The sequence below is a fragment of the Lissotriton helveticus genome, chromosome 1_2, assembly GCF_964261635.1.
Source record: "Lissotriton helveticus chromosome 1_2, aLisHel1.1, whole genome shotgun sequence".
Lineage (NCBI taxonomy): Eukaryota > Metazoa > Chordata > Amphibia > Caudata > Salamandridae > Lissotriton > Lissotriton helveticus.
Window position 1 is genome coordinate 828,731 of NC_136058.1, and position 22,452 is coordinate 851,182.

The window sequence follows — 22,452 nt, forward strand, 5'->3', positions numbered from 1 at the left end:
CTAGTAAACATTATAACAGAAATCCACAGTAATGGCAAGGACGTCGGGAACAGAACGGAGATCGCATACTTAATGAACATGGTCAGCGACTAGCTGCCGCCTCCCCCCCAATCCGGCACCCAATACCCAGGAACGTGGACACGAGACGTCTTTACTTTTTGGAAGGCGGGCGCTAGTCGCCCGGCCGTATTTATTAAAGTATGAAATTAAAAAAGGTTTTAATTGCATAATCACCAATTTATACAAAAATTCAGCAGGACATTTAGGTACATACTCTTAGCAACAAGTTTGAGAGCCTGACTTTAACAAAACTCTAATACATGTTATTCCTAACTTATACTAAACATCCTCATCTAGAATTTTTGTACATTTCTGGCCATATGGCAGGGTCACTACCGGTGTCAGGTCCTACAAGCTGCGCCTCCCCTCTGGATGTGCGCATGCGCAGTGTTACCCCGGGAATTGCCCGGTCTACGCCCTGAACTCCATTTACCCACTAAAGGAGGGCCCTTACTCTGCGCCGGTGGCGTCATGAGTCCACGCGCGCGGGGTGGCTACCAGCCTAAGGAAAGCGTGAACTACTCCTACCCGCGCTCCTTTGCTTTGCAGCATCTATTACCTTGCCCCTGGAGTTGTGGGAGTGGCCCGCAGGCTCCTCCCCCTGGGCGGGAACCTCCATAGGATGATGCCCGCCCCCTCAGACCTCAAAATATGTGCTCACCGATAATGACCTTACCGCCACAGGCCAGCATTGTTAACCGACGATCTGGCCTCCCCCTGCCTAGGTCTACCCGACAAAGGTCTCCCTCTAGTAACCCCTTCCGGCCAGGCCCCGACATCATCAGACCACAGGACCCTCCCTTCCTCCGTCACATGGACTCCCGTTACCAGGCAGAGCCAATACACCCATTACCAGGTAGAACCAATACACCCATGTTGGATCATCTGCAGGCCGAGTGGGGGCTTGAAATAGTATGTCCCACTGTGTGTTGATCCCCTTTATCGAGTGATTCAACACCCTGACCGAGTCCCTGCCACCCCGGGATAAGTTGAGACCCTACCACCGTGCCACCCAAGTCCTGAAGACCCACCCACAGTGGAGATGGACCCATCAATGAGTATTCGCCTCCCCAGTTTGGCCCATTCAGTCCCCCCCTAGGTGAGGTATCACCACTGACAGGGGGTCGGGCTGCTGAGCTAAAAGTCCCCGAAAGCAGTTCCTGAACTGACCATGGCACCGACCCTCAAACCCACTCTTCCCTGTCCTGCGTCCGGCACGTTGTTTGTGCTGGCACATTTTTTGCTCCTCAACTTCTGACGAGGAGTTCCTCCCCTGCGTGGCAGGTTTGAGTAACTGCAAGAACCAGAAAAAGACCAAGAAAACCTGGGTAACCATTTTTAGCTCCTCAACTTCTGGTGAGGAGTTCCTCCCCTGCGTGGCAGGTTTGAGAAACTGCAAGAACCAGAAAAAGACCAAGAAAACCTGGGTAACCATTCCCAATTCCACCTTAGGGAATGGGTAACACTAACACCTGCCAGCAATACTTGGGCCTTTGGTGTCTTCTTTCGACGTATGCTTTCCTTTTGACGTCCACCCACTGATGATGTTGCGGTGTGGAGTACTCCTCAGATATCCGCCATGGACCCAGCCGTGACTGACGTAAGCATCCCTTGGGCTGGCCACCTGTTGCAGCTGTTGTGATATGGAGCACTCCAGGTATCAACCATGGACCCGGTCATACATAAATTGGAAAGATAGACACACATCATTAGTCTTTCCGGCAATAACTGCTGTACACGTGTCAGACTTACATTACAATCCGTCGCTAAATTTAGCTAATCTTAATGCCAGATCCGTACACCTCAACACGCCGACAGCAAATGTTAAGCATAGCCTCAGTTTGTCTGTTTCCTACCCACGTCTTTATGCATAGGATCTATGTGTTAAAACAAGACGGCTTACTTAGCAGTGCAGTATCACAGTTGTTGGCTAAAGAATTAGCACAGCCCAAACTCCGCCAGGCCCTAAGCTGGCCCCAAGGACCTTTTAAGTACGCCACTTTGGCTTCTGGGAAATATCATCCCAGCCACCCGGACATGATCACATGCATCCCCAGAACTATGTGATGCCGCAACTAGGCTCTTGGGCACCTTTTAGGTGTGACATCAGGGTGTGTATCTTTATCAGGACCCCCATTAGTCGTTCTAGAGGCTCTAGGCCCTGTCTCTATGCCATTCGTGGTTCCCCCACCATATTATTAATATATGGCTTTGGTGTACCCATAGAGCTCAACGTATATGGTGGTAAATTACTGTGTGCTATAGAGGTCTTCACACCGAATCATTTGCTAACCCTAGGATAATTTACTAATAATGTTGGTTTAAACCTATCATCCATGAAGGGGGCGTTTGGACAGGTGCAATGTGAGGACAGGCGTATATCCCCCCTATATTCGTGAACAGCACCTCATGTGGTGATTAGCTCCACAATGAAATAAGTCCATTGTTTGGCTTTCTGCTTTGGCTTGCAAAGGAAAGTGGGACCTGGGAAACTGTCCCTCAGTCTCGCTAAGCCCTACCCTTAGATGTCGTTCACCCCCAGGTTGACCCCAATGGAAGGTGGCATACCCTATTCGTGAATGTTCCATGATTGTTCCAACTATCACCTAGCAGACCACTGATAGTCGTTCTATAATGACAAATTTGACTTATGGCAATGGCTGTTCCTCGCGTAAGAGAACTAAGCAGCAACCATGGCTTCGATAAAGTATAGCAAGTGCTTATGGGACATGAATAAGCAGCCCAGGCATGTCACCAACCATCCCATTCTCTAGGTGAAATTTAATGCCCCCATGTAGCGTGAGCTCTGATTTAGACAATGAGTTTTTCAGGACTGAACTCATCAACCGAATGCCAACAGAGCATATTTTGGGTAACTCACCACCCCTGGTGGGGACCCGTCCCATCAGGGCGCTGCGTCTGCCTTGTGAACCCAATAACCTTAATGTAACAATATACCCCGATAATATACACAAAGTAATATAACAATAAAATTAAAAATTTTTAGGGCACAACATCGCGACATAGTTAGATCTGCCTCCAGCCCAACAGCTATAGCCCAGCGCAGTATTTTTGCAATAATGAAGTACAAACACTGCAAAACCAAATTTATCAGAACACATCGCCTTCCTCTTAAGATGTCACACAATTTGGTAACGACCAACCCTGAAGTATTTATTTAACACCCACCCGAATGTCTCAAGTTACTACGAAGGACATAACAATGTTCCGTGATCCGGGACATTCTGTTTTGTCAAGCACAGGGAGATTACGCGCTTTGTCCAGACTCACGGGATGTTGAGCGTCATCACAGAGTCTCGAACCCAGTTCCCCAGAATTGAGAGCAACCACCCTAGCCGTTACAGCCACTTTGTCTGTGGTTGATCTATATCCTGCCCAAACTTCACAAACACCCTAATGGTAATCCAGGCAGACCCGTCATCTCTGCATGTAGTTTCCTAGCAGAACCCTCACACAATATCTAGACACCCTTTTCAAACCGTTTATTGTACTACTGGGGCAGCTTGTGATGTAGGACTCCCTTCTCTAATGTCACCCAAGACGAGACCATATCTGGGAATAAAGATGTGGTGAACTCAAGGACACTGCCACCCCAGGCCCCTCTAGAATTTCTGTTGAAATGGCATCACAAGTGGTACCGCTATATAAATTATGTCATATGATTTGGTAAGTTGAATGAGCTTTAGAACTGGCTTAACAATCAGACTGAGTATTTACCATGATGCATGATACGGAGAAAGCCAATTTCTTGGACCTAGCCATGTTAGTTATAGAAGGCGAATACGCGTAAAATCAATAAAAGCTCAACACATTATTACACGTCCCCGAAGGGCACCCAAGAACACTGGAAGGAACTCTACCCTTTGAGCAAGTCCCCCGTATCCGAAAGTATTGTACCCTTGAAGAGGACTACCTCACAAATGCCAATTCGCTCTCTAATAAGCTTAGCAATGGAGGATAGCGCAAGGAATTAGTTCAAACTTCTTTAAAAAGGACATGTTTTCCCTACGAGACCCTTTCAGTATACCAAGGCAAGTACTAACTAATCCAGTTATTAGTGTACTGAAATAAAACTGGAAAATTATTATTCAAAGAATGTGTACCCACTTCTAGTCGGGGGTCCAGACTAGACTACATTTCCAATTGAAATGCGAACCAATACCTACTATTTTGTAAGATGCCCTTATGAGAAGTTGTACCTAGGGCAAACCACTCAGGCAGTAAAGTCACGGATTTTACAACACCGGTACCGCATCAAGTGCGGTACACGAGACACCGGTACCGCATCAAGTGCGGTACACGAGCAGCACCGTGGATCCTCTCAGGACCCGAACCGAATCAGGTATCGGAGCGCCTTACATAGCCCCAGTTACGTTACATGAGATCGGACCCACATTCATTTTTTGGCACGGGGAGATTAAGTGATTTACCCAGAATCACAGGAGGTTTTGGCGTCCTTACCGAGACTCGAACCCAGATCCCCAGCTTCAGTGCCCTAGCCGCTAGACCAATTCATCTCCTCTAATTGCACTGCATTGTCTCAAAATTCAACGCTTTGGGAGTCCTTTCCAGGTGAAGCCCCTGCGGAGTGCGGACCCCCTTGATTTTTGTAATACTCCCTGGAACAGCAGTCGGAGAATACTTATAGCAGTACAATGTAGTGTTTGTTTTAAATTAATGGCGTACAAGATTGAATGAAAGGAAGTCGTTTCATTCTAGAACCTGTGCAGTTCAGCGAGCACGTGGGCCTGCCAGCCGCAGGAGTTCCAGTCAGCGCCATGCTACTGAACTAATCGGCCTTGGCTGATGGATGGGGGCTCGGGAGTGGCTCTAACGCGGGTGATTGACGAGAGCTTCCCCGCAAGAGATACAATGCAAATAAAGATACGGGCAAGCCAAGCGCCCTGGAGGCGGGAGAGATCGAGGGAGAATTAATAACCGCATCCCCTGATGCAAACTCCGGCCCCAGACAGCACTTCAGGATGATGAACACTCTTCAAGATCGGAAGGCAACCCGGGCTGTCCACAACCGGAACATGCAAAGTCCCCCCGCACATTACATCGCTCTGTGCCTCGTGGCTTCACTTAGCTCTGTTGCAGGTTTCACTACCAATTGAGGACAGCCAGCTGGACTCCACGACTATGCAAGAGGTGGCTTTTGCATCTAAATGTGTAAACTAGCATTGTCCTCCCAACTAAATTAATTCCTTACCTATTTTCTTTTTATCCCAGCTATCACGAGACATTGGCGAGTGACTGACTTTTACTTCTGCCCAAGCGAGTTTAAACAGTTGAGGTTACACTAGCTTCGCCCAGTATGTTATTTCACACTCAAGAGCAATAGTTTGTACAAATTGTGACGCATATCACCTTCTAAAGACACTGCTAATTGTTTTTAAAAGTTGCATTTTTTGAGTGCGTAGTCGGAGAAACCCCGCAGCACATAATCCTGCACTATCAAACGCCACAGATGTACTGGCGGCGGGAATCGAGCAGGCAGTGTCACCGAAGCAATCTTACATTAGATTTTGGATCAAATGAACACGAGCATGTTATTAAACTGACCAGCGTGATTACATTAAGGGCATCATATATACAGAACAAGTGTAAAACTATTCACGATACCACCCAGACCTGCGTCCGGACTCTAAGTTCATTAAAGCAAGTAAATTATTGCTAGCCTTCTCTGCCCCCCAGCGGCGCGCCGAGGGTCTGTCAACGGCTCCACAGAGATTTATTAGAGGCTCCGAAAGAAACCAGGGTTCCTTGAAGCCACCACAAGGCCACCCTCAGGCCACATTGTGCCTGTGGTTGAGACAAAGGACCAACTTTACTGGCACGAGTCACCGAGCTGACTCAGAGCGCTTACATAACACTATTAACGATACATAATGGCACAGGGATATCAAGTGATTTGTCCCAATCCACAAACAAAGGACCATCTTCACTGTCTCGAGTCACCGAGCTGACTCCGAGCGCTTACATAAACCCAGTACGATACATAATGGCACAATGATATTAAGTGACTTGTCCCAATTCGCAAATGACTTTGATCAAGCTTCACCCGCGTTGGAAACACACGGTACCCGCACAGCTCATGGCTCACCTTCAAGCCCCCACCCGTACTCATGGCTCACCTTCAAGCCAGCGCCCTGCCGAAGTCAAAGGCCAATGCCCGACCATCTCCGTCCGCCTTTGGGATCCGCCGCCCGGAACGTGAAGACTCGTCCATTCCTGCCGAGTGCTGCTGCTCTGCTGTTCTCCTGGGCTCCAAAGCGCGAACGCGAACACGTGCCCCGACGAAAAAAGGAATCATCTGTTCTCCCGGGCTCATCTGCTCCAAGCTCACCGATCGCGTAGCGGACCTGCAAAACAAAACAAAGAAGCCCCGAGCGCGGGGCACACCGTTTCGGCGAGGGAGCGTCCAGGGACAAGGGGGTCTCCTGGGCGCTCCCTATCTCTTTATTCCTGAGGGGCCAGGTGGCCCCTCCTCTAGCCCGCCCCCCCTGACCCGGACCTATTTCCCAGGATCCGGGTCAAGGGGGCCGCCAGCCAATCGGCGGTGGGCCGCGCCCCCCAGGGCACGCCCCCACCGCCGAGTGGCAACCAAGGAGACAGTGGGGGCGACGGTCGCCGCGCCGCCATGCGTGCGGGGGGGCCGAGGGCCCCCCCTTTTCAATTGATTCTAGAGAAAACAATTAAAATAAAACACTGGCTTTTTTATTGGCAGTTTAGTGCTGGTATTTGCCTGCATGATACCAGAATTAATGGCAATGTCCAAGCTGAAAGGAGGTCATCCACAACAAAGATCTCATAGATGATAAGCTTGGTTTTAATTAAAAGATTTAAGGTAAAACGTAGACACGTTACTGAGCCGTTCACATACGTAATACTGGAGTCCCATGGTAATGTCTAGGTGTAATGGAGGTCAGCAACAATGACGTATTGCACACTCATGGTGCGCAGCTTTTGGGAAAAAAAGCATTTAAAAGAGAACGTTGACAAAGTGATACAGCTACTAAATACATAAGGGAATTCCACGTTATTGGAGAAGAACAAGTACACATGGCCCTCCTAATGACATCTGTTTTAAAGTAAATATTAAAATTCATCAAGAGCCACAACATGTCCCCGCTTGCAGTGCGTTGGTTCAGGCTTGTTTCAAAAGGAGAACCAACATGGCGGATTGACGCCACCTCGGAGTGGTAGCAGTCACGGAGGCTCCCGGTTCCCCACCATCAGGAGACTATGAGAAAGAGATTGTGTTACGTTTAAAGTAATTATCTAAGGGAGCGCTTCTGCCATCCCCGCTCTGCTATAAAATCACTCAAACTCCAATGCTTACCGAGAGAACGCTTGATGCTGCGCCTTGTTTGGGGCTGGAGCCGGTGCTTTCTGCTCGGATCGAGAGTGCCGAGCATTCGACCGCCCTGTGGATCGCCGGGCCGCTGGGCGGGTCTCACCCTGCTAACTGCCCCGCCAAGTCTTTCACTACAGGAAACACCGCTGAGGGCTCCGTGTCAATTGAGAGGTCGCAATACCGCCCCGCGCTGGAGGAGAAAAGGATGGCCCCGAAAGTCAGCATAAGAGCTACTAGAACGGGGAGAAACATGAATACAGAAACATCAAGTTTAAAATCAACGCCTGCCGAAATTACTGATCCCTTTGGCTGCAGCGGGCAAGCAAATCATCCGTGCTCCGCTGTTTGTTATCCCTGATTTGAATGGCAGCAGCAATTTGAGTGGCAATAACGGTAACAAAGCACCCATCAAGGGAAACTCCGGAAAAAGCGCTAACATAATTGTGACAGGCTGTGCAGACATTGTAGACATTGGCTTAATAGGAGGGACAATAGTAACCAATAATATCTGTGATGACTATGACGAAGACAGAGACCGGACACTAGGACCCTGTGGGTCACAGGGCGGTGACCAGGTCACCAGACCACTTCCTGTGGACGGACAGGAAAAGGACGTTATGCAGCAGGACGAGGACGAGGGCGGACGTGCCCCGACAGACGGAAGACATACAAAATAAAGGAGTACCTGTACACCCGATCTGTGTCCTGTGTGTTTCCTGTGTGTGGCGCGATACACAACACGACATCTGGCGACGAAGGTTCGACGGACTGCATGCTGTGCCCATCGGAACATCGTGATTTAAACCAGGAGCCCACCCTGGATTGCGTCGTGGTCAAAAGGAAGAGGGAAGAGTGAAGCGCCATCCAGGAGAAAGCAGCGACGTGGGAGCCCACCCCGACCGCCGCCGCAACCGAAGAAGAAACGAGCCCGGTAAGCGCCAGCCGAAGAGCGCGAGTTTCAAAGAACAAAGGGAAGCCAGCGCGAGCTCTCGCGAGAGTCTCGGCGGCCATATTGGGGCCAGGCGCGAGGACCAATAGGGACGAAGAACAAGCGCGGCGGCCATTTTGAAGTCAGGCTGCATCGCGATTGGCCGCGAAGTCTCGCGAGAAGACGGCGGCCATCTTAGAGTCAGGCTGTACAAGCCAATAGAAACAGAGAATAAGCGCGGCGGCCATCTTAAAGTCAGGAAAAGGCGAAAAAACAGTGGAAAGTGCTGGTAGAAGGAAAAAAGGCACCAAGAAGAATAAATAACGACAACAAGTGGAAGAAAAGGGGCAAATAAAAGGACAAAAGTAAGAAAAAGAAGGAAAGTAGGAAAAAGACACAACAAAGTAAGAAAAAGACACAACAAAGCATAAGCAAAGGCAAAAGGAAGCAAATTAAGAAAATAAGGGGTAAGAAAAAGACACAACAAAGCATAAGCAAAGGCAAAAAGAAGCAAATTAAGAAAATAAGGGTTGAACAAGCAACAATAGAGCAGAGAACAGGAAAGAACAAGAGAAATGTCAGAAACAAAGCAAAGCGCACAATTCCGCAGACCAGTGCCTTTCATTGTATCGGAACCACAAGTGGGCATCCGATGGGAGAAATGGATCATAAAATTTGAACGATACATGAAGGCGACTGACGTGGTGAAAGAAAAAAAACTGGATCTATTCCTAAACTACGTGGGGGATGAGGTGGAGGACCTCCTCATTACACTGCCACAGAGTGAATTGGAGACCTATGAGAAGTTAAAACAATGTCTAACGGCCAAGTTTGACCCCCAAAGAAATGTCGACTTTGAGAGATATTCCTTTCACATGGCATATCAGCAACCAGAAGAGTCAATGGATGATTTCGCAACAAGGCTGAGAAAGTTAGTAGCACATTGCGAATTTGAAAAATATGACAATGAACAGGCACTTCGCCTCAAAATGATAGAAGGCTGCCGAGACACGGAATTCCGCACAAGACTACTAAAAGAACCGATCACCCTAGAAATTTTTTTAGATCTAGCAAGGGCCGAAGCAAGAGCAATGATACAAGCGAAACAAATGGACCGAAAGGGAGAGCAAATACATAGACTGTCAGACGTAGGCAAGAAAGGGAACTGGAAGGGAGGACACAAGGAACAAGCGGCGAAGAAACAAGGTTCCCAATGCTACAGGTGCGGTCTGGAATTCCCTCACAAAGGACCATGCCCAGCATTCGGTCAAATATGCAAGAAATGCAACAGAAGCAACCATTTCGCTACCATGTGCCAAGGTGGGCGCTTTAAATATGAACGTGGCAGGCCCGGAAGGCCAAGAACAGCAACAACAAGACATGTAAGGCACATGGACGTGACGGAGAGGAGCTCGTCTGGAGAGTCAGGAGGAGAAGAGGAAGAGGAAGAAATAACAAGAAAAGTAGAACGCCTATACCTCATGACCACAGATGGAGAGCATGAAGAGGAACACATCAGGCTAATAGACAGGAAGTCAATAAAGAAGACGGACTGGGTGACCATTGAAGTAGGGCCCCACCAAACGGAATTTGTACTGGACAGCGGAGCCACGTGCAACATCATGTGTGCCACCGAATATGACAAGATGAAGAGGAAGCCACCGTTACAACCATCAAGCGTAAGAGTATTTACGTGGGGTGCACAAAATCCCGTCACGAACATGGGAAAATTCACGGACACCATGACGCACAAGGGCAAGACTGTCACAGAAGAAATACACGTGTTACGAGGAGACATTCCCGCACCGTGTCTACTAAGCAATGTAACAGCAAAACTAATGGGCCTACTGAAAATGACGTACCACATGTCGGAAAAGGAGAGCATACTCCAGGAATTCCCGACCCTGACGGAAGGACTAGGAAAGCTGAAAGGAAGACAAATAACGCTGCACATAAATGAAGCTGTCAGGCCAGTCGCACAACACCACCGAAGGGTACCAATACATCTACAACCTCAGGTGGAGGAAGAAATAAAGGCCCTCCTAGCACAGGACATCATTGAGCCAGCAGAAGGGCCAACGCCATGGGTGTCCCCAATAGTGGCTGTACCAAAAAAGCACACCACACAGATAAGAATCTGTGTGGATATGAGAATACCAAACACAGCCATCGAAAGAGAACGGCACCCAGGGCCACATCTGGACGACATGATAAGTTGCTTGACGGGAATGAGAAAATTTTCCAAACTAGACCTGTGCAAGGGATACCATCAATTGGAGCTGGACGAACAGTCCAGATACATAACGACGTTCTCAACACACCTAGGTTTGTTTCGCTACAAAAGGCTGAGTTTTGGAATATCTTCAGCAGCAGAAATATTTCAAGAAACGATCAGGCAGATAATAAGACCGATAAGGAACAGTCTCAACTACAGCGATGACATTCTGGTCTTTGGGAAGTCAGACGGAGAACACGACACGGCACTAAGGGCAGTGTGCTCACGGCTAGTAGAGGTGGGCCTGACAGTAAATGAGAAGAAATGTGAACTGGGAAGGGAAGAATTAGTATTTTTCGGACACATATTCTCACGGAAAGGAATGAGGCCAGACCGGAGCAAGATAGACACGCTTGAGAAAACGAGTGAACCAAAAGACGTCGCTGAAGTGCGATCCTTTCTGGGCCTTGCCAGCTACTGCGCGAGGTATATCAAAGACTTCGCAACGGTGAGCACACCATTGAGAGAACTAACAAAACAAGGACACGCATTTGAATGGACCACAGAGTGCAAAAAGGCGTTTGAAGAAATAAGAGCGTCCGTAACGGCAGTAGACCATCTGGCATATTTCGACCCGAACTTATGCACTGAACTAACAGTAGACGCCAGCCCGGTAGGTCTGGGCGCAATACTAGCACAACACAAACCTGGAAAAGATTCACCTCGACAGATAGTAGCCTACGGAAGCAAGAGTCTGTCAGATGTCGAGAGAGCATACTCTCAGCCAGAGAAGGAGAGCTTGGCAGTAGTATGGGCATGCGAACACTACCACATGTTCATATATGGAAAGCCCTTCACAATAGTGACGGACCACCAAGCACTAGTGACCATATATGGCAACCCAAATGCGAAAATACCACCAAGAATAGAAAGGTGGGGAATAAGGCTGATGGACTATAATTTCAAAATAGTGCACAAACCAGGCAAAGACCAAAACCCAGCTGACTATATGTCGCGGCACCCGCTCCCGCACCAAAAGGGCGGTACCACAATGGCAGAAGACTATCTGAACTTCATTGTGAAGCAAAACACTCCAGCGTCAATAACAAGTGAAGAGTTGGAGCGGGAGCAAAAAGAGACCCAACAATGAAAGCAATAGGGGCGATAGTGAGGCTACAAAGATGGAGACATATCAATAGCAACACTGTCACAGAAGAAGGGGTCGACAAAGAAGAACTGCTGGCGTTCAAAAAGATTGGCGAAGAGCTGTCTGAGACGGAGAACGGAGTCATGATGAGAGGTCCAAGGATTGTAATACCGCATCGACTGAGGAAAAGGACCGTTAAGATAGCTCATGAGTCACACAGAGGAATGGTATCGACAAAGAAGATGTTGAGAGAAAGAGTGTGGTTCCCAGGACTGGACAGAATGGTGGAGAATGAAGTGTCACAATGCCACACCTGTCAAGTAACAGGGTCGTCTAGTAAGCCCACACCACTGAAGATGTCGGAACTGCCCTTGGCAGTATGGACAGAACTAGCAGCAGACTTCTATGGGCCACTAGAGACTGGAAAGTACTTGCTGGTAGTGATTGACGAATTTTCAAGATTTCCAATAGTGAGGGAAGTGTCGTCGACATCGGCAGGTGCCACCCTACCGGTGCTAGACGACATATTTGCCGCCTGGGGATCACCACAAACACTGAAAACAGACAATGGGCCTCCATTTTCAGGAGAGGAATTCCGCAGGTTCATGGACTACCTGGGAATAAAACACAGGAAAATAACTCCTCTGTGGCCACAAGCCAACGGAATGGCAGAACGGTTTATGGGGACCATCAAAAGAGCAATTCAGCGAGCAAAGCTGACACAGATCTCAATTGGGCAAGCGCTTTGTCAAGTGCTGTGCGACTACAGGAACACCCCTCACAGCACCACGGGCAGATGTCCGGCAGAACTGGTGCTAGGAAGAGCAAGCAGGACAAGGCTACCACAGACAGAGGCCACCGCGGACAACAACAGAAAAGAGATTGCCGAAAGAGACAGTCAAGAGAAAAAGAAAATGAAAGAATACGCTGACAAAAAGAGAAATGCAGCTGAACACAAGCTAAAAGAAGGAGATTTGGTAATAGTGAAACAAACACAGCAAAGGAAATCTGACAGCCCTTTTTCAAAAGACCCTCTAGTAGTGACTGGAGTAAAAGGGTCGATGGTGACTGCGATCTCAGATCATCGGAAAATAACAAGAAACAGCTCACACTTCAAGGAGCTCAAGATGGAAGAAAGGGAAAGGGCAATAACAACACCGGAAGGGGAAGACAGAGAGCAAGGAACAAACGGAGAGATGACAACACACAAAGAAGAAGGCGGAGAACATGAACAGAGCGGAGAACAAAGACCACGAAGAGAGTGCAAAGAGACTGATAGAAGAAATGTAGAGTCTCTCTCTCTCTCTCTCTCTCTCTCTCTCTCTCTCTCTTCTCTCTCTCTCTCTCTCTCCTCTCTCTCTCTCTCTCTCTCTCTCTCTCTCTCTCTCTCTCTCTCTCTCTCTCTCTCTCTCTCTCTCTCTCTCTCTCTCTCTCTCTCTCTCTCTCTCTCTCTCTCTCTCTCTCTCCTCTCTCTCTCTCTCTCTCTCTCTCTCTCTCTCTCTCTCTCTCTCTCTCTCTCTCTCTCTCTCTCTCTCTCTCTCTCTCTCTCTCTCTCTCTCTCTCTCTCTCTCTCTCTCTCTCTCTCTCTCTCTCTCTCTCTCTCTCTCTCTCTCTCTCTCTCTCTCTCTCTCTCTCTCTCTCTCTCTCTCTCTCTCTCTCTCTCTCTCTCTCTCTCTCTCTCTCTCTCTCTCTCTCTCTCTCTCTCTCTCTTCTCTCTCTCTCTCTCTCTCTCTCTCTCTCTCTCTTTTTTTTCCATAGTGTGAACAGCATACCAGGAATTTGTGCATGCCGAAAAGACTTTGTTGCGACAGGGGGGGAGATGTGATGACTATGACAAAGACCGGACACTAGGACCCTGTGGGTCACAGGGCGGTGACCCAGGTCACCAGACCACTTCCTGTGGACGGACAGGAAAAGGACATTATGCAGCAGGACGAGGGCGGACGTGCCCCGACAGACGGAAGACATACAAAATAAAGGAGTACCTGTACACCCGATCTGTGTCCTGTGTGTGGCGCGATACACGACAATATCTGTGACAGAGGCAAAACAACGTCTAATCATACTGAGACGTCTCTGGGCATCACGGAGAAGACTAACCCCGCTGAAAACAGGGATAGTGGTGGGGTAGATACAGAAGAGGAAACCGGCATGGCTCCCGGTATAGCAAAGGAGGATGATGCAGCTTTGGGGGTGAACCCTAATAAGGCAACTACATATACTGTTAAAATCAACTACAGTTAATTGGCATATCAGACAAACTCTTTGTTCAGGCTGACGCTGGCAGAGATGAACAAGTGAATGAAGTAATCAATGCTTCTGAGACAGGTGGCTTAACTATAGAAGAGCTAGAGGAGAGTCTTAGTGCGGAGTATGAGGAAATCCCCGATGAAGAGGAGGAGACTCCTAGACCCGATGTAGGGGCAGACATCGGTAAGTCTTTTGGACAAAAAAAGGAAAAATAAAAGCGAAAATCAGACTTAAAGGCAATTGTAATTCATCTAATCTTGGCATCTTCCCAGCTAAACTTGGTGTAAAACCTATCAAAGACGAAAGCCCTATAAGAAAATGGATTAGAGCAAAAGGTGGGGGTCAAGAATATGGCTTTACGACTGTCGGGCGCTAGCTCTTTGGAAGACACGAATGCAAGAGAAGCCGTAAGCCCCTCTCCTGTGCCGGAAGATGTGCCGGAAGATTTGCCATCTCCCACTCTTATTTCTTCTCAGGCTGGTACTGAACAGGTATGCAATGATCAGGCACATGGTCGTATGGCTGCTGACACTTTATGCCTGACTGCAGTTGTCAATAGATCGGATACTATAGATACTTTATCTACTATCTCAGATGCTGTAACCCCAGCTCCAACTTCGGCCCCAATATGTTCTGACGAGTTGCCGGCCTCTGAGGAAATGCCGGACACCGACCACCCCACTTCTCTGGACTTAATATTGAAGACTCTCACTGATCATCGGCTTGAAGGACAGCAACATTCCTTCAATTAAGAGAGGATAATAACAAACTACCGAGCTCTCTACTAGAGCTGACTAGCAAATTAGGGGGGTCTCCCAGGAAATCGAAGAACTTAAGCAAAGGGTTGCCGATGTAGAGGAGGGAGCGGTACAAACAGAATCTTTAACTAAGCAAACATACGGAGCGTTTAACCGATCTGGAGGATATGGAAAATCGCGCAAGACGGCAGAATCTCTGACTTTTTGGGGTCCCTGAAGGATCAGACCCAAGAGCCTATGTCGTCAAACTATTCCAAAAAGCCTTTCTAGATCTTTCGGATTGGGACTGGGACTCGCAACTGCAAAGAGTTCACAGACTACCTCTTTTTCAAAAGAATAAGGAAAGCAAGTTCCCGCGTCCCCTCCTGATCTACTTTGGTAACTACTTACTGAGACAGGCTGTCTCAATAAAGGCCAGACCTAATACTCCTGTTACAGTAGAAAATGTTACTTTCTTTGTCCGCTCTGATCTGAGCAAAAGCACTATGGATAGGCGATGGAAGCTGCACCAGGCAATTGATTCTTTTAAATCTATAGGATGCGATGTATACCTACAGGAGCCGGCCCGTCTTAAGGTGATTAAGAATGGCCATGTGTATTTTTTTACAGATTGTAAAGAGGCAGAATTGGCACTTACTAAACTAAGCTCTTGAACACCAATGAAAGTATAAAAGTATAATTCACAGACATAGTGCAAGAAATAAGATCGTCTAGGTTTATTTATATTGAAATACTCATATTGAAATTAAAACGGGCTGATTAAATAATATAGCTAGCGGGACTAAACAAAAAAAATAAACAACTATGTCCTTTTTTTTTTTTCTCCTTTTTCCTTTTTTTTTTATCTTTCTCTCTTTGATTTACGGTTTGCCAATGGATTTTTGGTGGGGGACCGTTGCTTAGAACCTCCCGGCTACCACTCAGTAGAGCTGCCTCTTCAACTGCAGTAGGGTATAGTGGGGTGTTCTCCTCAAAGGGACCTAAGGGAGGGGGGTCGAGAATGGGTTGCTGGGTGGGTGGGTAAAAAGGGGTGAAAAATTCATTGCAAAAGATAGAATTGTCAAATTGAACTTAAATATAACATTCACATTTTTGTTCTTTATAATGCAGAGGAAGATGATTTATATGTTTGCTAGAGATGTTTTTTCTTAGATGTATAGTCTGGAATGTGGTGGTCTTAACAATAAAAATAAGAGGAGATTGGTTCAGGAGGAGCTTAATATGTATAAACCGCATTTTGTTATGCGCTCGGAAACTTATGTAGGATATCAGGATAGAAAACTTTTGGGACAACTAGGATACGAGCTTATTATTTGCACAACTTTGGGTGCCTCAATCAGGGGGGTCGCTATATTGAAACAGAAACAGCTCACTATCGAAATTACATGCACTGCTCAGGATTCAAAAGGGAGATGGGTAATTATTCAGGTACAATTTGAACACTGGAAATATGTATTCTGTGTGGTTTACGGTTCTAATATCGACGAACCAACCATGTATGATCGACTGAATATTGAACTGTTGGATTGGGAGGGAGAATTGTTGATTATGGGTGATTTTAATTGTGTCATGAATTATGATATAGATACTACTAGATGTGGTGCTTTCCGGCGCAAAGTTAGAGCTGCCATATGGGAACTAAGCCGGTTGCATAAATTAAAAGATGTCTGGCGTACAATATATCCAAATACAGCTGGGTACACCTATTCTTCTGCGCCTCACAAATTATGCTCTCGGATAGATATGGATTGGGCTACAGATAAAATTTTGGATAATTGCAGGATAGAATTATGCCCAAGAGTCACATCAGACCACAACCCTATCTTGTTAGATTTTAACATCTCTACTAGGAAACAGGGAATTCGGCAATTTACGTTTCCTAAATCCCTTTTGTCGGATTCTGCTTTCAACTCTGAACTGAAGGGGCATATTACTGAATTTATTGCAATCAATCTGAATACTGCGTCTATAATATCAGTTTGGGATGCATACAAAGCTATTATAAGGGGCTTCGACCACAATATGTTTTTAGAAAGAACTCAGAATGTCAGAAAGAGATCAAATCTGCAACTTCTAATATGCTATCTCTCGAAACCCGGCTAGCAGCAGCTCTTTTGCAAGGAGATTCTAACCTTGCTGATTTAAGAATGGAATTGGCCAACCTTCAGTCGGCTACTAAAAAGAAATTAAGGGAGACACACAGCGCGAAACTTCACAAATATCATTTGTCGCAGTATGAAAGTGGTGACCGAATTGGGAAGGTTTTAGCTTACAAGGTATCTGATAAGCAGGCTAAAACTTCCATTAGGGATAACAATATGGTGACTTCTAATCAACCAGAACAGATACTTGATCAATTTGTTAACTTAAAAGGATTCACTTAATTAAAATGAAAATTGTCCCTAAATTTTTGTATTTATTTAGATCGATCCCTTTGCGTCTTAATAATCTTTTCTTTAAGAAGCTTGATGGGATATGCAGTAGCTTCATATGGGGGTACAAAAAAGCTCGCAGATCAATTCAGCTGTTGAAACTCCCAATTGCAAAAGGAGGGCTGACTTTTCCTGATTTCAGACAATATGGTGACTTATAATCAACCAGAACAGATACTTGATCAATTTGTTAAATATTACACTCGGCTATACACTTCAGAAATATCTCCTACTAACGATCATATACTTTCATATCTCACTACCCATTTAGCTGATAATCCAATTAGAGAAGGAATCCGCCAACTCGAATCAAATATCACCCCCACAGAGATACGGCTTGCAATTGCCTCTCTCCCTTCTGGAAAAGCGGCCGGAGAGGACCTGCTTCCCATCAAATTGTATACAATTTGCATTCAGGAACTACTCCCCCTTTTCAGCCTAGTTATAGATTCAATCGGTGAAACAGGGAAAGCTCCTGCCTCATGGAACACTGCCAAAATTGTATTCTTTCTTAAAAAGCAAAAACCCGCAGATGAATGCGGGTCATACAGGCGATTTCGCTAATAAATGCGGACGCTAAGGCTTTTGCGAAAATCTTGGCTACCCGATTAACTCTCCTCATGCCGGAGCTGATTAACATACAACAACATGGTTTCGTCATGGGGAGAAATACCACCGCCCATGTCAACATGGTTATTACTGCTTTTGATGTTGCAATAACTGAATCCACCTCACTCTGAATGGTCATGCTAGATGCTGAGAAAGCATTTGACTGAGTGGGATGGGACTACTTATGGGCAGTACTCAAATCCTTTGGCTTTCAGGATAAATACCTTGGCTGGATTCATTCATTGTATGATCACCCGACTGCTAATATAAGCTATGCAGGTATGAGTTCCTCAGGATTTCTAATAGAAAGAGGTACTCGGCAAGGGTGTCCTTTGTCACCCTTGCTGTTTGCGCTTTCTCTGGAACCATTCTTAAATGCCCTTCTGTCTCAAACTTACATCGCCCCTTTTCAACATGGTATGAGTACTGTAAAAAATAACTGCGTACGCGGACGATATCTAGTTTTTTACTACTGACATAGTGAAAGCCATCCCAGCGATAACTCGGGAAGCTAAAAAGTTTGGGGACATTTCTGGCTACAAATTAAATTTAAGTAAAACACAGATTATCTCTAATTATAAACCATCGGCTTCTGTTCAAGGTATGTGTATAAACGCTGTATATTTGGGAGTGAAAATCTCTGCAAATATAGATGAGATAATCACACTTAATTACAATACATTATTAAAGGAAGTAACAACCCTGTTAAAAAATGGCATTAAATACCGCTTAGCCTTGTCGGACGGATTAACTTAATTAAAATGAAAATTGTCCCTAAATTTTTGTATTTATTTAGATCGATCCCTTTACGTCTTAATAATCTTTTCTTTAAGAAGCTTGATGGCATATGCAGTAGCTTCATATGGGGGTACAAAAAAGCTCGCAGATCGATTCAGCTGTTGAAACTCCCAATTGCAAAAGGAGGGCTGACTTTTCCTGATTTCAGATTGTACTTTTACGCAACATTTTTTGGCCGTATTCGAAGTTTGCTCAAAAAAGAAAACTCGTTATTTTTCCAGGAATTTTTGTTAGGTCCTGACTGCAAACAATTCTTATCTAGAGTTCACGACCCGAACTACTACAAGCGAGTTAAGTTCAAGACAGTCAGGGATATTTTAAAAATCTGGACTCTGATTAAGATTTATGGTAGGATTTCTATCTATTACGCAAAATTACAAATTTGGGGTAATCCTGGACTTCCTAGAATCTTCTCGGATAAAGCTGGGGCTTTATGGTCCAGCTTTGGCGTCAACACATTAGGTGATCTTTACGGTCCCGATGGAATACTTGATTTTGCTTCTTTAAAATCTCTATATAAACTGAATGATGGCATGTATTTCAAATATATGCAAATTCAGGACTATTTAGTCCGGAAAATGAAGATCAATGAAGTTTCTCACTCTGATCTTTTAGATTGTCTATACTCTGATAGGACTAAATCACTTATTAGTGAAAGTTATAGATACTTAACACAGATGAAAAATGACGATTGCTGTGATCTTGCGACTAAATGGACTACTAGAATAGGGATAAATGTAACACCAAATCAGATATCTGCCTCTCTTAGTCAAATCAATCAAGTGGTTCAGTCCTCTAATATAAGACTTCAATTGTATAGAACTATCTGTCAACTATGTTATACCCCTCAAAGAATAATTAGTTGGCCATTAAGAAATTTATCGAGTGATCGTACTAAGTGTGATTTGATTGTTGCCAATTTGGAACATATACTTTATTCTTGCCCCGCTCTGTCTGAGTTTTGGAAAGGAATAGAAGGTGTTCTAATTAAGAAGCAAATTATATTCCTGCCTCTACCTGCACATTTGATTTTATTAGATTTACAGGATGTGAATGGCCCTCATAAAGACTTGAACACTATCCTATTCGGCTGTGCAAGACTGACAATTGCTAGGGCCTGGATATCTTCGCAATCCCCGCATGTCATGGAATGGTGGACTCTAGTCAATGAAATTTATACTATGGAAATATCACTTGCAAAGTTAAGGGGACCATCCTCATTGAGAAAACGAGAGAACATTTGGGGAACGTTCATTTGAGTGACTATTTTAAAAACGCTGTTAAGACTGCCACAATTCGTAATTATTATATACGCTTTTTTATTGAAAATTGTGATACAACTGATTCCTCTCTATCAAATCATGTATAATTTTTTTTTTAACAATGTGGCTGTAATTAAGAAATGTTTTTGCTTTTCTCTTTGCAATGATAATAAAAAAGGGGGAAAAAAATAAATAAATAAAAGCCACGACATGTCCCCATAATCACCCCTCCGCCCCAACTCAGAGGAATACCATTTATTTCCCGCTTTCCTAGGAAATCATCCCAAAAATCCACCCCAAGATTAAACAGATGCTGGGTCTGGGCTGCTTTGTTTTTAAGCTCAAGACGTGGAGTGCAGTTAACGCGTTAACACAGTACCTACTGAGCTCACATTGTACTCTACTTCAGTAAATTATAGAAAAGACAAATGCACTTTGAATGACCTGTACTGATGTTCACAGCATTAAAATACTATTCACGTTCACCTGCACTGAACAGCTTCAATTTGAATCTGGATGCAAAGTTTTCTAGAACACATATCCTATGTGCTCTTTTTCAAGACCCGTGTCCTTCTAGAATTAGGTACTTCCTGCATGATCTCTTACTCGTGTACACTGCAAGAGCAAGTGTTTTTGCCCATCCAATTTAAAGGTTCTAGTGAGCAAGCAGCCCACTTGTGGCTGTCTTTACTGTGTCAATTGGGGCCCTATTACACCCATTCCTTGTTCTAACCATGAGTCCTAGTCAAAGTGTAGCCAAAATTAAGATTCCACCATTTCCTTACTGTGCCCAAGGAGTTCCTCATGTGCAATCTCGACAAATTCGTATTCCTGCGATTCATCTCTTCTCCCATCTTTCTACCAGGCCTACCTCGGTGGGTGCTTGCAACTAACTGTGCCTCTAGTCATCTTGCTCTGAAATGAAAAGAATGTGATGGCGTCATAAAGTGCCAGTGATGCCTACTCCCTGGTTTCAGGAACCTCGCACCCACCAATCCTAGTCGCAGGAAGGAATTTTTATGTCTTGAAAACCCAGCTCATCCATCCTCTTGACATTGATTGATTGACCTTGGCATACAAAGATTAATTCTTTAAACATCTTGCTTGGTAATCCCGATTGGTCTTGCCATCGCACTTTCTATACAATTTTCTCATAGTGGATTACTCCTTGTGCAACCCTTGGGGTAGTTATCCAGTGCTCTAGGCCTGCCCCACCTGTATGTGTCTTGTAATCTCAAACCAAGCAGTTCCTTGCTTGAAGGAAGCAGAAAAATTGCAGGATTCAGTTTCTTTCAAAAACCCTGTCTTGAAATTCCTGCCCAGTATCAAATGTGTGGACTGTGGGGCAACATCTGGTCTTCGAGTTTTTGGCTATTACTGCCCAGGCGGGTACCACTAAAGGACAAAACTGTAAGTTTGCGTTCCTCAATATTTGGTGAAAGAAATTGGTAGCCTTTCATCACACTGAATAAAACTGTTAGCCAAGGCTATTAACTCGCTTACCAAAGGAAGCACTGTTTTATTTTTTTACCGATTTAATGTCAGTATTTAAGAATGTTGTTCTATTTTTAATCTTCTTGTTTTTGTTTCAGGCAAAACAGCAGCTACATATGCGAACACACTTGGCGGATGAGAGCAAAAATGATTATGCTGCACAGTTACAGAACTTTAATGGAGAACAGCACAAGCATTTTTATATCGTCATTCCTCAGATTTACAAGGTAAAACGACTTAATGTTTTGTACAGCATTACAATTGATGTTCTTTTGGTATGCTTGCTTGTTGAAGGTGAGCAGTTTCTTGTTGGAAATTCACATAAACAGGACTCTGTTAGAACTTGTTTTGTTGTATCTCAATGTATCGTCCACATCTGAATTCACATAATGGAGAGGATTCTGGAGCTCACTCTAAAGTAGAACTTGTCATAAATATTCTTCACTCATGTGTATTATCTAACTGAAGCTCCATCTTGGACTCGTGGATACTACCATCCCAATCTTATTTTTTTTGGTGACTAATGTCTTCCAGCTCAGGAAGCCTATACATGATTTATTTTATTTTATATAATTGTTTGCATTTTTTTGTTTTCACAGTGTGTGGTGGTAGGTTTCTTTCTTTTTAGCCCTTAAAAGTAAACTTTAAACCCCATATTCTTCTGTCATCTGTCTATGTAACAAGTGAATTGCCCCATGGTCTCTAGTCAGAAGACATGTTTTGTTTTCTGTGATACTGACCTTTTGTATTCACCCTTTGTTTCTATTAAAAAAGCATTTTTTCTTTTCCTAATAACTTTCGCACCAGTTGATGAATCTTCGCGAAATTTCCAAAACTCGTGGGGCCCTCAGGTCAGCTCCGATCTTGAAAGTTTCGAGAAAAAAGGGGAGTCCCAAAACGTGTTTTCTCCATGTTCATTCCCATTGGAAACCTTCGACACGGCTACAGCCCGAACTGCTAAATGGAATGACACCAAATTTGACAAAAAGTTAGCCCTTGTTTCAGAACAAACTCTTTTTGTTAAATGGTGTAAATCCGTTCAGTAGTTCCTGAGAAATTAAAAACAAAAGTCGAAAAATGCATTTCCCTTAGGAAATTTTAGACACGGCTTCAGCCAG

The 22,452-nt window shown here is 45.1% G+C and overlaps 1 protein-coding gene across 2 annotated transcripts in view; it reads left to right on the forward strand.

Moving 5' to 3' along the window:
- FNBP1L (formin binding protein 1 like) overlaps window positions 1–22,452 on the forward strand; it is a 688,366-nt gene that overhangs the window by 442,388 nt on the left and 223,526 nt on the right. For both annotated transcript variants that reach the window (XM_078668213.1, XM_078668214.1), the window contains exon 7: window positions 21,433–21,561. In XM_078668213.1, the coding sequence (XP_078524339.1) occupies window positions 21,433–21,561 (129 nt within the window). The remainder of the gene's footprint in view (window positions 1–21,432; window positions 21,562–22,452) is intronic.